This window comes from Perca fluviatilis, chromosome 22 (genome assembly GCF_010015445.1).
Source record: "Perca fluviatilis chromosome 22, GENO_Pfluv_1.0, whole genome shotgun sequence".
Classification (NCBI taxonomy): domain Eukaryota; kingdom Metazoa; phylum Chordata; class Actinopteri; order Perciformes; family Percidae; genus Perca; species Perca fluviatilis.
In genome coordinates this window covers 13,178,199-13,194,648 of record NC_053133.1, presented here as the reverse complement: position 1 = coordinate 13,194,648, position 16,450 = coordinate 13,178,199, and the positions used below count along the sequence as shown (strand labels likewise).

The 16,450-nt window shown below is 40.4% G+C and overlaps 1 protein-coding gene across 1 annotated transcript; it reads left to right on the top strand.

The window, feature by feature from the left end:
* Positions 1–506: 506 nt before the first annotated feature.
* Positions 507–16,389, top strand: bmi1a (bmi1 polycomb ring finger oncogene 1a). The gene is given in 18 exon segments (XM_039790928.1): positions 507–757; positions 1,637–1,748; positions 2,837–2,919; positions 2,922–3,021; positions 3,758–3,818; positions 3,895–3,951; positions 4,065–4,118; positions 4,783–4,831; positions 6,215–6,622; positions 10,307–10,441; positions 10,716–10,812; positions 11,469–11,524; positions 12,213–12,260; positions 12,452–12,560; positions 13,418–13,463; positions 13,775–13,873; positions 14,064–14,144; positions 15,063–16,389. Coding segments are annotated over 18 exon segments (2,094 nt in total). The 5' UTR covers positions 507–618; the 3' UTR covers positions 15,423–16,389.
* Positions 16,390–16,450: the final 61 nt, after the last annotated feature.

Here is a 16,450-nt window from a genome sequence, read left to right as displayed (position 1 = left end):
GGATTGTCCTGCTTTCAGCTCAGTGCAGTCTACTTAACTTAAGAGTGGCCCTAACAGTGGATCATTGGTTACAGAAGTGACAGGTAGCGTAGGCTATTGACAATGCACTAGGCTTATATTATTAGCCCTTTTCATAGGATAAAATTGTCCATTTTATAAACTCAAAATTACAGGCATATATGTGTGTAGGCTACAGCTACTTGTGAGTGTAACATATATTCATGCAACAGATGAAGATGATAGAAATCCATTAGATCTCAGGTTTCCAGTGGGACCCCATTTGTGAATGTATATTTTTGTTTCACTTTACTTAAATATGCAGAGAAACTGAAATATCCTATTCCCAGTGCAGTTTATCTTTAGCCTCCTTGGTGCACTTGCAGAGCAACAAGGTGAAAATCGCAATATGAAAACCACCGTAGCCTACAAGCAACTCTCCCAAAAAAAAAAAAAAAATACATCTACTTGTCAACCCACAGTGATTTGTTTTTCCACATTTGCCAGCCAGCTCTGGGTGTAGGCTAATGCCTCAGCTCCTCAGCTCAGGCTCTGCTGCTCCACACGCTGCATCAGCTGATCAGTCACGTGCTCTGGTGTCGGGAGTCACCCTTTTGCAAAATGGAGTTGTCTGAGTCGGTGCAGAGAGGGATGCGATCTCTAGCCGAGCCGTCCGCCTTCGACCAGAGCAGCTACGGGGTGCTGGTGGACGCGTCCTTCCGGAGCCTGCTCTCCGCTAAAGCCGAGCCCGGAGTCCTCGGTGAGCTGCTGCCTCTCCTCGCCGCTGCTTTTGTCTCCGCCGTTGCTTCCGGTTTCACCCAGTGTGGATGTGTGGAGAAGTTGCCTTAATGTTTGCGGTTTTGGCGGCGCCGCTGCGTGCTGCCAGTTGCTCCAACCCCCGATTCCCCCGTGTTTATATTAAGATCTTTAATGAGGCGGATTGGTTCAGCACACAGCCGCGCATCAGCTGGGCTAAAGCGGTCTTAGCCTTTTCTGCTGCCTGCTTTACATTCAGCAGCAGTCACACAATCACACGGCACTCGGGATGCCTTTTGTCATTTAAACTGACATCAAGTCTACTCAGCATATTAGAAAGACGGTTAGACTATTTCAATCATCATTAGTCAAAGCTGACAGTAGACACTGTTAGCTTAACCCGCTCATAGCAGATCTTTGGCTCGTGTTGCTAATTTTGATTTGGGGTAGGCTAAATAGCCTAGAAATTATGCAAAATGAGCGCAGATTTGGCTACCTCATGCATTAGTTAACGTTACATCTCCTCTGTCATGGCTGCATCGGTTGTTTTCACACACCATATGTGTTGTCCAACTTCTGCAGCATTCCGACTCTTTATAACGGCAGAGTTTGATAGAAAGTGAAATGTTCACCATACAAACAAACCAACAAAGGACCCCTGGCTTATGCAGCTGAGGGGCCCATTCACATGCAAATCATCATTGATTTCCATTCTGCACGTCAATCTAGAAAGCACGAGTATGGATCGCAAATGTAGCCTAGCCTACATCATTTATACCAATCAAACGCGTCTGTTGTGTCCATATACAGAATAAAGGCTGCGTGTTACTGGCTACCTGCACAAGGTGCATCCTCATACCGCCGTGTGTTTATGTGCTTACAGACCAGCCCGAGCTTAAGCAGATCGACCAGATACTGTTGAAACAGAGTCACACTGCAGCGACCACCTTCATACTGGAGGCAGTCAAACACAACGCAGACAAGTCAGCGATAAGGTAGGCGACATTAGACAGAAGGAGGTTTCCTGTTTAACACGCTGCTGTAACCCCCTACGTGCTAAAGATAGGCTCAATAGTTCTCCGTATGTGGCTATGAAAATGTTGCTCTTACATCAATGTGACAGGAAATGTTAGTCTTGCTTTATTTTGTATATGCATATTGTTTGCACGTTTTTTAACCACATTGCATATACGGACACTATTGTGACCTATATGTCCCAAAAGAGCATGAGCTTATAATACATTTATTAATTAAATCTGTGCAATATTGTATAATTCCTATAAAACTACATGAAACTATAAAACAGCTATATTGTAGCCTACATTTGTGACATGTGATTCACAGGAGATCCTAGTGTTGTTATTATTGAAATGAGTTAATTAGCCATGCTGTTGTTGTGTTCTGCATGTGTGGCCATATGTGTCCCAGATGTGTAACTATAGGATGTCCTGCTAGTATAACAGCAGCAATGTTAAAGTGAGTTAGTTTGGTGGAATTAGCACAATTAAGCAAATTGTCTGCAAGTTTTGTGGGACAGCAAATGGCTGCAAATCAATAAAAAAATGATAATGGCTTATTAAAATACAGTTTCTCACATGTCCATCTGCATTCTTTAACAGTTAGCTTTTTAGTCAGAGAAGGGAGGGTGGTATTCTGATCATCAGAGTTAAGTGTTCAGGATATATATAGAAGATAATCACTCAAGTACTGTGTTCTTGTTTGTGATCATCCAACAAACCAGCACCAATATACAGCTAAAGAGTCATTTAGAACTTTTAAGAATATATTTATGTTTTACTCCCTCAGCTTTTAGATTGTCTTGCATGTTTCCACAGTATAAACTGCATTTTAACTGTGATTACAAACACTGTAAACTTGGAAAATGGAGACATTAACATTCATTCATTTTACATGGGAATAAAGTAGCACATATGTAGCGCATTTCTTCCTTTTGTAATCTCTTCTTGGAAAATAAAAATAAAAATACATGGGTCACTATAAATGCCATGTGTAAAGTTATCCTAAAATATAAAAAAAAATATTTGCTGACACTTTAAAGTAAATAAAGTATTTGTTCTTGCAGCTCCTGCCTTGAAGAACTTGCATTCAGTGCAGAGAGAATAGAAATATTCTATAGCACACACCAGGTGACACTAGAAACATTATTGCAAAATTTCTTCTTCATGTATTCTTGTGTCGGTGGCTGATCACTGATCCATGTTTTGTTTTACAGAAACATAAAAAAGAACTGGAGCGTCTGTTAGCAAGGTAAGCCTAAATGCTTAGAGCTGTCGGTGGTGAAGCGATTTGTGGAGGTATTGATGCTATTTTTAAATTGTTTTACCCAAACTGATCAGGTCCCCAAGATGAAACTGGAACACGCGATTTTTTTTAAAGGATATAAATTAAACATTGCAGAATTATAACTGAACGCTGTTGCTTATTGATGGCTCATTCAAATAAAGGTCAACGTTTTTCCAATTTTTATTCGACTCCACATCACTAATGGTAAGTATGACTTCAGATGTGGGGGAAATAAACGCACGGATCAACAGTGAATATACAGTTCAAATGGTTTTCACACACTCTTATAGAATTGGATTTACCGAAATTGAGGGAAGAGCAAGCAAGTTGTTGCTTCAGCTCAGAGAGGGTCGACATGACGTGTGATTAATTGCAGTGGAAATGCTGCTTTATGACGCGCCATAAACGAACAAACAAACTTTGTGAAATAATCACATTGTCTGCAAACTGATTTCAAACAGTTGCAAACAAATTTTCAATTCATATAAAACACTGAAAGTATTTTAATCTAAAAAAGAAAAGAAAAGAAAGTGTCACACAAAACTGTGGTACATGTGGTTAAATAACATTTGTTAAATACGGAAATGCTTTAAAGGATCCGGCTAAACATGCTTCAGGAGATACATTTCTGCATTTCCTGTATAAGTCTACTTAATCAAGACTACATATGCAACAGTATTGTCTGTCCCATCTCCTCTAGCATAGGAAGGTGCCCACCTCGGATTAACGATGCGTCATGGCGTCTACAATACCACGTGAAGGTACATAAAACAAGCACATTTTGTCCTTTTGTTGCACAATTTCTTGCGCCAAACTGAAATGCCGTTTCTCTGACAGAACGATCAGGTTGATAAGGTCAACGAGCCTTTCTACTTGATTTCATTGAACACTGAGGTAAGACTCTCTCGAACACATGTTTATGCCTGCACTTTTCGTGTTTTTTTTCCTGGATGTGTTTGGTACGTTTCTGTGCGTAAAACAACGGCCGTGTTTATTCCTTTTGTTAGAATGAAGGATTTGAGGAAGATATCAACTTCACCTGCACAGTGGAGCAGCTACAGGTAGAGGAAGGGTTTTGTTCCTTGTTGCCTTTTTAATTTAAGTGCTCTTCGTTTTTCATTTTATTCTAGAGTTAGACCGTCTTGCAGTGCATCACTCGCTTTTACGCACCACATTCAGCCTCGCAAAGAAAAAACAAACAAATAGAATGCAAAGTCGACTCACTGAGCTGATTGCTGCAGGGCAGTTATCAGACAGGGAAACTTCCCAAGAAAATGTGTTAAATTGTTAAGACATAAACGAAAGGGCTTTTTCTGCACATGGAATTAATTTTTATTGCTACAGCCAAATATATTTTTTATATATATAGTTTTAAACTAAAGAACCCTAGATTGTGTTGACGATGATTCATTAAGTTGGTCTAGTATAAAAAGAAGTTCCAGTGTGACCTCCTCTGTTTGATGTCTTCTGTTTATGTAATGTGAGAGCTGACCTGTATTTAAATCATGTGGGCTGCAATCATATTCACGATGGATTCGGACATAGTCTAATCAGTGTCAAGTCAGACTGGATCAAAAATCTCAACGCATACTAGGCTAATTATGTTTAATTATTATTCATAATGAGCGTAATTCATAGCGTAAATATAAGTGTTTTTATTGATATTTAAGGTTATCTCCGCCGGACCCTACTTTTTGAAAATGATCAATGGCTGCTTGTTTTCAGGATTTGGTGGGAAAGCTGAAAGACGCTGCCAAGAGTGTGGAGAAAGCCAGTCAGATGTGATGCCGGTGTCCAGTCTCCTCGCCTTTTCTGCACCACAAAGCACTAAACTCCAGCGGCATTACTCATCTCTTCAGAGCTTCTTTTGTACCTGAGATTAACAGACGTATATGCATGTGAGACAATTATCATTCCAAAGTGTGCGTTTCAATTAAAACAGAAAAAAAAAAATCAAATCCACCTCGTGCTTTGAATAATTTCACGGCTTGATGTGCTCACATTGATCCACATTGTCTTTAGAACATTTGGTGGGGAAATATGTTTTATTAATAAAAAACAGTTGATGTCATTTGTGTCAGATATGTGAAACGTGTAGGCTAGTTTAGTTTGAATATGGAGCAAATAAAGTAGCTATCTGTGTTTTGTCAACTCTGAATAGGATTTTTCTCATAGTTTCATGACAGCAGTGTATTTTGTTTCCTGTAGCATTTGTTGCAACAAGAGGATCAGCCCAGCTTTTTTTTCTGGAGCACTCGGACTGATAGGAGTTATTTATAGGCTAAAAGACTAACCGAGATCTGTTACCCTTTTTTGCCTACATTAAATGTCGGTCCCCTTTTAGACTTTACAAAGCTTTCTACATCCACCTTGCAGCTTAAAGTTCAGAGCTCCTCAGCTGAAGCACCAGAGCGGCTCGGATTCCATAAACATCCGAGATTCCTTCGTTTTCTGCGGCGCTGGCTGAAGGATAAAGGCTCCAATTCATCAAGTGGAAGTTGCGGCGCATTTTTTTTTAGATGTCAGGACAGCCTGTGACAAAGGTTTGACACCAGAGTCATTTGTCATATGGACGTGTTTTAACCAAGTGCGTGGGTCTTTTAAAGCAACTATGAGCAGAGATGAATAGCCTAAGGTAGCTGCCTGGTGCTTTAACAGACAGTTGATTGAGGCATTTAGACCATCAAAAATATAACTGCTGCAGTTATTTTTAACCTCGGAGAGACGAGGGCACACCATCAGTAGCCTACTTTTCAGACGCCACTAATCATAGTGCCATTTGAGCGAAAGTAGGATAGCCTACATAGGCTGTTAAGTGCATGGATTGCGCCTTTTCGAGACGAAAAGTGTATCAAACTGTGTGAATGTCTAGCCTATTATGGGTTATTTTAAATCATGCGTCATAGCTACATTAGAAAGACTAGAATACACCGACAGTAGCTAATTTTTCTGCAGCTGCCTGGTGTCCTTCCAGCTCAAGCAAAGCACAAACTGCTGAGTAGTTTATACGATTTGGTGGTTAAACACACTACTGAAATGTACATGTTTGTGTTTATTGTGTGTGTTATTTTATATCATACGTTGTAGATTGGGAGAAAAAGCACAGGCTACACCGACAGTAATTCCTAGGCATCCTTAAGTGAAGACACCACGTGACCAAATGCGGGGCGGGCGAACTACAAGCCATTTTGGGTAGGCTACGGTGTCAGTTTCCACGGAGCACACACACACACACACTGCTGCATTTTACTGGGGGTGAAGCGGATATTTTGGAGGCAAAGTTATCGGCGCCTAAGTGGGAGCCTTCCCGAGACGAAGCCGGAGGACTGGTCTCTCTCGAAGACGCGGATCGGATACGCTTACAGCGCGCAAGCGGCGAGGAAAAGAGGAGTTGTATTTGCACATCTGAAATGCGCTCCGGTCCGCCGTGCGCTCACTGCCACTGACAGCGTCTGCAGCCTGCTTCAAGATGGCGGCTCGGCTCCTATTCATTTTCTGCTGATCGCCTCCCAACTTTCATTGTCTATTCGCCTCAAGACCCACCGATTCCCAGCCGAGCCTCCAGGTATGTCTTATTCGATATCGTCTCTAACTAACGGGGGCAGAAGGAGAGGTTTAGGGTCGGTGATTTTGTGTTTTTCGACGGTCCGATCCAGCGGTGGATGTGGAGCTTTCAACGGTGGCTGCAGCGATCACCGACGTGGAGCTCTGTGTGTGTGTGTCTGCGCACCACTTTTTTTTTTGCAAAACATGTTCCCTGCTCGGGCACGAACGCGAATTAAGATCCACGGACCCCCAGTGTTGCATTATATACTAGTCAGTCATCTGTCTGTATAAGTTGATCACGGCTGGGCTTTGCATTGCATCGTTTGGATTTATGTAAAGTGGAGATCTCAGGCGAACCAGGCTGGTTTGGCTCAGATGTTAACAGCAGCAAGTGCTCCAAACGGTCCTTCTGTGTTCATCTTTCCATACAGCGCGTTTATTTTATAGAATCTTGATGTTTGGGGTGTTGTGAACAGGGTGTTATGTTGCTTTTGGGTGTGTATGCCTAATTGTTGGATTTATTAACTTAACTTGGATGGCTCCCATAACGTGACCAGAAGGCAAACCATTTCAACTGTGCATAAATGTTTCATGACGGGTGCTTGGTAAACACTGGATCATCGTTTAACATGCACTGTGGCTCTTTAGGTCTTAGTGTATTATCATAATTAAGAAGAATGGTTGGGTTTTTGGGAAATTTAAAAACAAAAATATGGGCGAGAAGTCGGCCAGAATACAAAAGCTGGTTGTGTCTCGCAAGCAGCCAAAGCACCGGTAGTTTGAATTTATTTCATAGCCTACGATATGCTATGGCCAATAGACTGTTTGTTTGTTGACATATAAGCTCTGGTTCTGGTTTTCCATCCACATGTTCACCTTCTTACGGCTATACGCTGCCCCACTGTGTGGCTCTGAATCTGGGGCTACAGGACAGGCACACATAGCAGGGCTTTTGCCTCTTGGGGCATAAAAAAAAAAAAAAAAAACTATGTTTACTCATTATGCTGTTGGGAACCCTGTGTGTGCTTAATGGGTTAAAATGTAGCCTATGTATTTTCCGCTCTTCGGGTTTGCAGGTTTACAGCCTCACAGGTCTGTAAATAGATGTTGTAATAGCCTAACAGACTGGATGGTTTAGCACAATTTAACACGCCAAACCAAAGTTGTTCTTGTTTGTATCGTCTTTTATACGTTTCGGTCATCAATTAGGAATCTTTGGTTATTTATTTCAAGATTTTCTGAATTGACTGACAGCGGTAATATGAGGTCTTGGTTTTTCCCCATTGCCGATTTTAATTGGGTTATTTCCAGCTGCTGTTGATTTAGGTGTAAGGGGAACCTTTACAAGAGGAACTGTTCTCGTTTGGGAATAAATGAGGTTTGGGTCATTGCAAGAAGCGAGGGAAAATCTCCTCATTTGTTGCTTTATTGAGAGAAATGAAGATTCAGTAGCGGTTCTGAATTAACTGATGATGTGTTATCAACACCGACACCATAATTAAGCATGTCTGGCCATATGGAATATAGCATAGTGGCTGCATCTTCTATGTACAGTCAGTGTTTCTGTAGCCTATCCATAATGGGAATCATGAACAATGGCTTGATCTTTACTGTAGCGTTTGCAGCATTCGTTCCCACTATGAATAAGCTTCTTGACTTTTGGATGTGTGGAGTGATTGACTTGAAGTCTTATGAAGTGAGCATGCATCTCCCACAGGACGGAAGGAGAGCAGTTGTCCAAACACCAGGCAATCGATTAATGGCGCAACAGGCTCGCTGCATATATGTAGTACATTGTCCATCATTATCCATGTGGACTCGGAGTCGCTGTCCAAACTTGCCTGCAGTGGTGTGTTCAGAGACGGCCAAGAGAGGTCGGGTGGAGCATTGAACCCGGCCGGGACTCGGGCACGGGTTCAGAGCTGCACGCGCTGGCTGTCAGCCAGCGTTTAAACAGCGTATCCTCCACATGTCCACTATGTTACATTTAGACTTTTAATCACTGGTGTTTTTATTTCTTTAAATGAACGCAAAGGGCGCCCTGATATCATTAGCCTATAATCCAGCTTTTATTAATAGGCTACACGCCTGTTTAGATTATTGTTTTCCACTCTTCTAAAATACATCTGCCTCATGAGTCCTAAATAGCCTTCGATGGATAAAATGGAACAACGATGTTACTTTGGCATTGGAGGACTTAATTCACCGTTTGAGCTTGTGGTTGCATAACCGGGTTTGTAAAGTGAAATGCCAATTGGCACAAAGTATAAGCAATGTTGACGTTTAATAAAGATGATGTGTGTTAGGCTACTTTAGAATGATAATGGCGCAGAATTAATAAGTAGCCTGTGATCCAGTGTGCGCTTCAACTTCAGCAGTCGCTGCTGTCTGGCCATGTTGGTGCTGCACGGTGCTGGTTATCGCGCACACGCCATGACAAACACGGCGCAAAGCGAACCAGAAGAAAGCAGAGATTTGTCTCTGAGTTGGACACAAATACTCCTCCGTGTGGTCCGCGGAGATTTGGGAAGCTCGTGTAAACGCGTCGGTTTTATTTGCCCCCTTTCGAAGGAAACCCCACAGCCCGTTGAACCGATACGGGCTTTTTTTCCTCCACAAAATGGCAGCCGTGCTGTCGGCAGCCTGGCAGTCCAGCCGCTGTCTGTGTGCGCGGAGGGACGGGGAGTCTCCGGTCCCTCCTCACTCCCGCTCTGCACACCGGCAGCTCGCCGTGCTGTTGTTTTGGTTAGACATCCTGCCTTGTTCTCGGACTGACGACCCGCCATGTGGGCTAAAAAGCAAAAGGAGTTGCCATAGAAACGCTCAGGTTTCCCCCATAGCCCGTGTGGCACACCTGACGCAGTGAATGTGTGTCTCCTATCAACCCCCTCTCACCCACATTCACCCCGGGGCGCCACAGACCCTAGTAGGCTACCTAATATTATTTCCCACCACCATTTCGGATACACGTCTTGTTATAAAGTGGAGCGGTCACAAACTAAATCAATAAATCGTCATTTTTTATTGAGAGATGCATTATGAGATGCCTACTTTATTTTGAAGGGTAGCCCGATTCTTCCTTGGTCGGATTTGTGTAATAGCCGTATTGTTAGCCTATAGGCTATAGATTTCTGTCTCGGCACTTGCTCTCTAATTTAAAACTACAATTCCAGCCAATAGGCATAATAAAGAGCCACAATACGCATTTAACATCAGATTATCTAACTAATTTTGCAAAATAGGCCTAGGCTACGTCCAAATCAGGACTCATGGAACCCAGAATAATATGTCCCGTCGTGGCTCTATTATTTTTATTTATTTATTTTTTTTGGAGCGGAGAAACCATTTTGATTAAATCTATCGTCGTGCACTGTTTCTTTGATGTCGCCATGTGCTAAAGCATGTTGATTTAAGATGAAGCGAAGGAGAGGAGCGCGGGGCTCCATCGATCTCTCTGTGGAAGTGATTGATTTATGATTATTCACTGCGCCTCGGTCAGGTGACTATCAATCTGCCACCGAGCTCCCTACCCTATGGTTATTATTGGATTAGCATAAAAGATGATGTTGCTTTAACACCGTCAAACAAACAGCAGCCTTTTCCAAATGGTCTGCCTCGCCTTGTAAAAGAAACCTGCAGCCCTCTGATGCCTCCTCGTCGGCCATGCATGCATTGTTTTGACACTTTTTCCTCCACCACGCAGGATTGCTGTTCCTTTCTCTCAACATGCATCGGACGACCAGGATAAAGATTACTGAGCTCAACCCTCACCTCATGTGCGTCCTGTGCGGAGGATATTTCATAGACGCAACGACCATCATCGAATGTCTCCACTCATGTGAGCAAACTGATAAAAGAATGGCTGTTCTTTGGTTGTAGGAGGGACATGTTTAGCATGGAGTTGTGCACGTTAATGACTGAGAATATGTTGCAGCAAGTTATATGCTACAGGAATCTTTCTCGCATGTTTCCTTGCACACACTTTGCTTTAAACTGTTAATGCTGCAAAGAGATTTCTCCTGAGCCCAGATTTAGCTTTACCAATGTAGATTCAGGATATCCTTTCATCTGATATTGACACATTTTTTCTTCTTCTTTTTTATGGTTTGCAGTTTGCAAGATGTGCATTGTGCGCTACCTGGAAACCAGCAAATACTGTCCCATCTGTGATGTACAAGTGCATAAAACCAAGCCTCTGCTCAACATTAGGTGAGAACTGTGGTTGTTGAAATTTCCGCATATTTTTTAGTTTTTTTCAGCTTCCTTTCTTCATTTTTAGATATTTATTTTTTGAGTAAAGGAATCTGTCCTTAGTTTTGTGCGGTAAACAAGCCTTCTTTTGGCCCCCCCATTGATTGAATTGATGTACTTTCATATACTTTTTAAAAAAAATATTATTTCTGATATATAAAGATTTTGTTTTCATGTATTGGGAATGTTAGGCAGCTGCAACAAGTTTGAGCATTCATTCGTTTCCTCTTTTCTTGCCCTTTGTGGTTTCCCCCTGTTGTTTCCCAACTGAACAGCTGGATCAGCCAGTGATTGGTTCGAAATATTCAGACACAAGGAACCCTTGTATAACATATGTGAGATTTTCCACAGCCAGTTATGAACGTCTATTGAATATCTGTGTTGCATGCAGGCTGTGTATACATGTGCTGTAATGCAAGAAATGAGTATTTTATGAATGTTTATGTTAAACAAAAAATTTACTTTGCTGTGGTGAGCTGTTACTTGGCTTCATAAGCTTAATTGAATAGGAGCGATTCAACCATCTGCATCATTTCTTTCTAATTTTAACTGCAAATGTTAAGAATTCAAGTGTCTCAATGGCTTGACTGAAGTTTCTCTTCCTCAATCTATAGGTCTGACAAAACTCTACAGGACATTGTGTACAAACTGGTCCCCGGGCTCTTCAAAAGTAAGAGCGCGACAGTCAAACCATGTCTGTATCTAACATTTCTTCACTTTCATTCTGACTCTGCATCAGTTCACTATAGCTTTCTTTTGATCAGTCCTTTCAGTCTGCCTCCAGTGTTAGGACACCACATCAACTGGATTACCACTCCTGCAAATAAAAAGTGAAAAAAATAAGAATTTATACAGGTCTAATCAATTAAACCCGCCTCAAAAAAAGTTAAACATTTATATTTAGATGTGTTTAGATTTTCTACGTTTTTCGATACGTTCATAATCTATTATTAACACAGGGCTGTGGTTGCTGAGCTGAGATCATATCTACTGATATTGTCACATCTGGTTGTTTTTGTTACTTTGTAAAGTTCTGCTTTTGTTTCATTTTTATTCTGTATATGCTGTTGATCAAACCTCTCAAAATAGGTCAGGCAAAACTCCATAGTCTCATATGTTTCACTCCTATAAGTATATATCATGATGATAAAATGGATTTGGAAAGTTATACAGGTTTCGAGGCACAGGCTATGTTTGCTGTATGGAAATAACCCATAATGTAATGTAACCAAATGTTGGTAATTGTTACATCCCTACCACTATTCTCATTTATCATGTTGTGTTATTTAAGAACTACATTTATATTTCTGTGAAAACTGAACAGACTTGTCATTGCTTGTCTTCCTGAATGTCCTCAGATGAAATGAAGAGAAGGAGAGACTTTTATGCGGAGCACCCCGTAGATGGTGAGTTAGAAAGCATGTATATACATTTTATTATTTCATTTTCCTTTAGTCACCACAGTGAAGAGAGAACTACATGTCTTGAAGTTTTGAATGAAATAAAATACTTAATTTCCTCTCTATAGTCGTTTTAATTGCAAATTTTTCCCGTTCATTTTCTGGGTATTTATCCTTGTGGGGGGGGTTTTCTACAGCGTCTAATGGATCAAATGAGGATCGTGGAGAGGTGGCAGACGAGGACAAAAGAATTATTACAGATGATGAGATCATCAGCCTCTCTATTGAGTTCTTTGATCACAGCAGGTAGGCTTTGTTGTTTGGGTTTGTGCCAATAATTATTGATGCTACAGATTGTATGTAGTTCTTGACAGAGTAACTAATATTTAATTCAGTAGCAAGAAATGCCATGATTATAATGTCATAATATATTTAAGAAAACATTCAAGCATGCCAATTGTCATGTGTTTAAACAGATCCTGCTTGGATTTAAAGACATATTGTCTAAGATAAGATTCTGAATTATAATTTATCAGATCCAACCTGAGCGTTAAATTGCTCCTGGACCATCATTAACTCTCCTGTCGTGCATCAGAAAGCATAGAGTGCTTTTATCCTCCAAGCTTAGTTTATGTTAGGGTTACTTCTACATTTTCCAACCGTCCAGAAAAATATCCAGGGCAGAACACTGCCAAATGAGTCCCATATTGCTAAGTTGGGTCCTGAACAAACATTTTCCTCAGGTTAAGACATTAGCCTTTTTCTAATAATGGTTTCTGGATATCACTTATGTAGGTTCATTTTTCTTAAAGAAGTGTGATGGATATGTAACGGATTGTCCCTCACTGTTTAGCTTAGTGAAATTAGTCTTTTTCATTTCATTTTATGTAAGTACTGCATGTGTCAAATATAGTTTCAAGAAGGAAAAAAAAAATGTCTGTAGGAGTAAAACAGAGCACAAGCAATAAAGTGTACTCTTCATTTAAGTGGGAGATCATCTGATGTCCACAAAATATATATTTTTGGTTGTTATATATCATGTTATTTATTGCTAATAATCCAATTGTGTTATTGCATGTAGGTATGATGTTGGCACATGAAAAAATTAATATCACAGAGCTATTTTCACAGAATATTTTCTCTCTTTTTTTAATTCCGTTCAGACTGGGAGGTGCAGTGGAGGACAAGCCGTCTAAAGATCAGAATATGGCAAGTTGATTTTGGCCACATTCTCTTCTCTGCCAGAATTATTGAACAAAATAAGAATGAATCATACTGCAGACTTATTTTTAAGAAAGCAACTAATGCATATTTAATTTTCCACCTCTGTTGTGAAATCTGACACATTTTAATCAAACATTGTTGCCCTTTTGAGAAAGGGCTACATTGTTTTTGTAAAGCAAATTATTTTCCTGCTTTTAAGGTGGACCAGTCTGATTTAGAGCTAAGTCACTTAAAATCGATATACCTCTATACAAATATAACGTCATATGTATAATTTTGCAATACATAATCTGAAGGTGGCTAACAAGAGGTACCTGCAGTGTCCAGCAGCCATGACAGTCATGCATCTGAGGAAGTTTCTGCGCAGCAAAATGGACATCCCAAATGCCTACCAGGTCTTACATGATTTACTGATTATTTATTTATTTATTAATCCAATGTTTGACTATTATAAACTGGACATGTTAACTACTTGAATATGTCTGTCAGTCTAAGGGAATTGTGTTTTATTTCAAAATCTTATTTAAAAGCAAATATAGTTACTGTTTAAATTAAAATACTCTCTCTCTCTCTCTCTCTCTTAAGGTTGAAGTCATGTATGAAGATGAACCTCTGAAAGATTACTACACGTTAATGGATATAGCATATATCTACACTTGGAGAAGGGTAAGATATATGCTTTATTATCTTATTATATTATCTTTTTGTTACAAAATAGACTTTATTTTAGTTGGTTCCGCCACATTTCTAAGTAACTCACGGTTGTAAATCAAATGTTCTTATTTAGCAAATTTTTGTTCTATTTTATTTATGATATTGAATTGATAATTTTAAGTCACATATTGTCAAATAAATGTAGCTATTATCATGTCTTATCAGCTGGAGCATACCTTTATTAAACACCTTGAGATTTATTGTTTTAAATAAATGCAGGGTTTAATTACAGCTAAATAATGCTGATCTTGAAATGAAAAATTTATTTTACTTAGATTGAATTAAAGATAACACATTTTGATTTTAGTTGCGTCAAATACAGCGAAGGTTTACACTGCACAGAAAAAAAAGTTTGTTAAATGGGGTTCCATCCCTTTGGTGGTAGTGCAGACACTAATGTGGTCAATTTTAGAAATATTTTTTAAAGATAAAATAAAGACCAGTGGCAGTTGGATGGGGAAGGGTCCAGCTCAGACAATTTTTATATAAATTTCAAAAATTTTATTTTTGTTGTTGTTGTGGCTTGTAGGCTCACATGGAGGATAGACTATTCCCAGAGGAATGGAAAAATACTACTCACACGGAAATGCTGATTGTTATTAAGACAAGGGAGAAGTTCTCTGTCCTTTTAGAATATATATTTGGACGTTTAAAAGTGCTATTTTAATTTGGAATAGGCTAATTACCAAGTTTTTTTTATATTTGGTCATGGATGCAGCTGTTGGTAGACTACAATGAATCGAATGCATCACCATCGGCGTATATTTTTGAATTATAGGTGGACATTCGTTAATTGATTTCATGCATTTGGTTTTAATTCAAGTGTTCTAATATTTTATTTTTCTAATATTTTTCAACCCTTCCTCGCAGAACGGCCCTTTGCCGCTTAAGTACAGAGTCCGACCTAACTGTAAGAAGATGAAGGTGAGCCACGCGCAGCAGGAAGGCCAGAACAGCGCGAGCAGATCCGGTCCCGAGAGCGATTCTGCCAGCGACAAAGCCGGAAGTCCCGCCGGGGCTCCGTCCACTTCCTCGTCGCTGCCGAGCCCCGGCACGCCTGCGCAGTCCCCGCACCCACAGCTCCCTCACGGCCCCGTTAACGTCAACGGGACACCGACCGCCGCCCCTCCGACCCCCAGCCGACCCTTCACTCAGTTCGGCAGCGGTAGCAGCGGCGGCAACAAGCCCCGGAAGGTTTCTCTGAACGGCTCTTCGACCTCCTCCGGATGACGCGGGGCTCCGAACCGGACCAGCCAACGCCAGACACCCGCTCAGCTCTAGGCCTAGCCTACTGTCTTCATGCCAACGTAGTTCCATTGTGTAGACAATGTTATCTCTCTTTCTCTCTCCATTTGTTGTTCTAAATATTATGGCATCATGTAAGTTTCAACGTAGTGGAATCGGAGACATTTCAAAATAAAAAGGAATGAGGAAGTTGGGTGGCATGGGACGTTTTTATAACATGAAAGCAGATTTTGATGTTGACAAAAAAAAAAAAAGAAAGTTGGAAAGGAGAAGGACAAGCATTTAGCCTATCCCATTTTAAAGCTACATCTTTATTTTACAGAAGTGACTGAAGATATACTTTTATATTTTCTTTTACGATTTTCTAAACGTGTGTAGGCTATCATGATTATTTCATGTGTGTTGGGATCTTTTGAAACAGTCAGTTTAAACATGCATGCTCATGATAACACATTTTCTTTAATGAAAGAGGATTCTGCGTGTTTGCCAAGTCTCATTTTGACGGGTTTTTGGAAGTGTTTCAGGCAATGATCTTGTTCCAACATAAGGAACACGAGTTTGCATGGCGCTGTTGGCTTCGTGGAAAACATGCCTCTGGGGGGAAAAAAATGCCTTTTTACTGGAAAAAAAAAACAACTGTTTCTTGTAGCTGCAGTGGAATCGGATTGCTTATCCTCCACGTCTTTAACACGTTATAAGCAGTTTTAGAGAATCCACGTGTAAATAGAAACAAAATGCATATTTAATCAGCGATGATGTTATTCTCTTATTCCCCTTTTTGTTCTGAGGGGATGACTTGGGCTCCTGATCAGCTCCATTTCATGCTCAATGACAGATGTTTTGATGTCTCCCGTGTTTTCCGTATTTTGTATCGCTCGATTGTATGGACAACTTATTGTATTGTTACTGTTGCACAGTATAAAACATCTAAATAAAACATTTTACACTTAAAGAAGTCCGTTTCGAGTTTCTTTTTGTGATGGAAGCTCATCAGTCAGTGTTTTGCATTAACA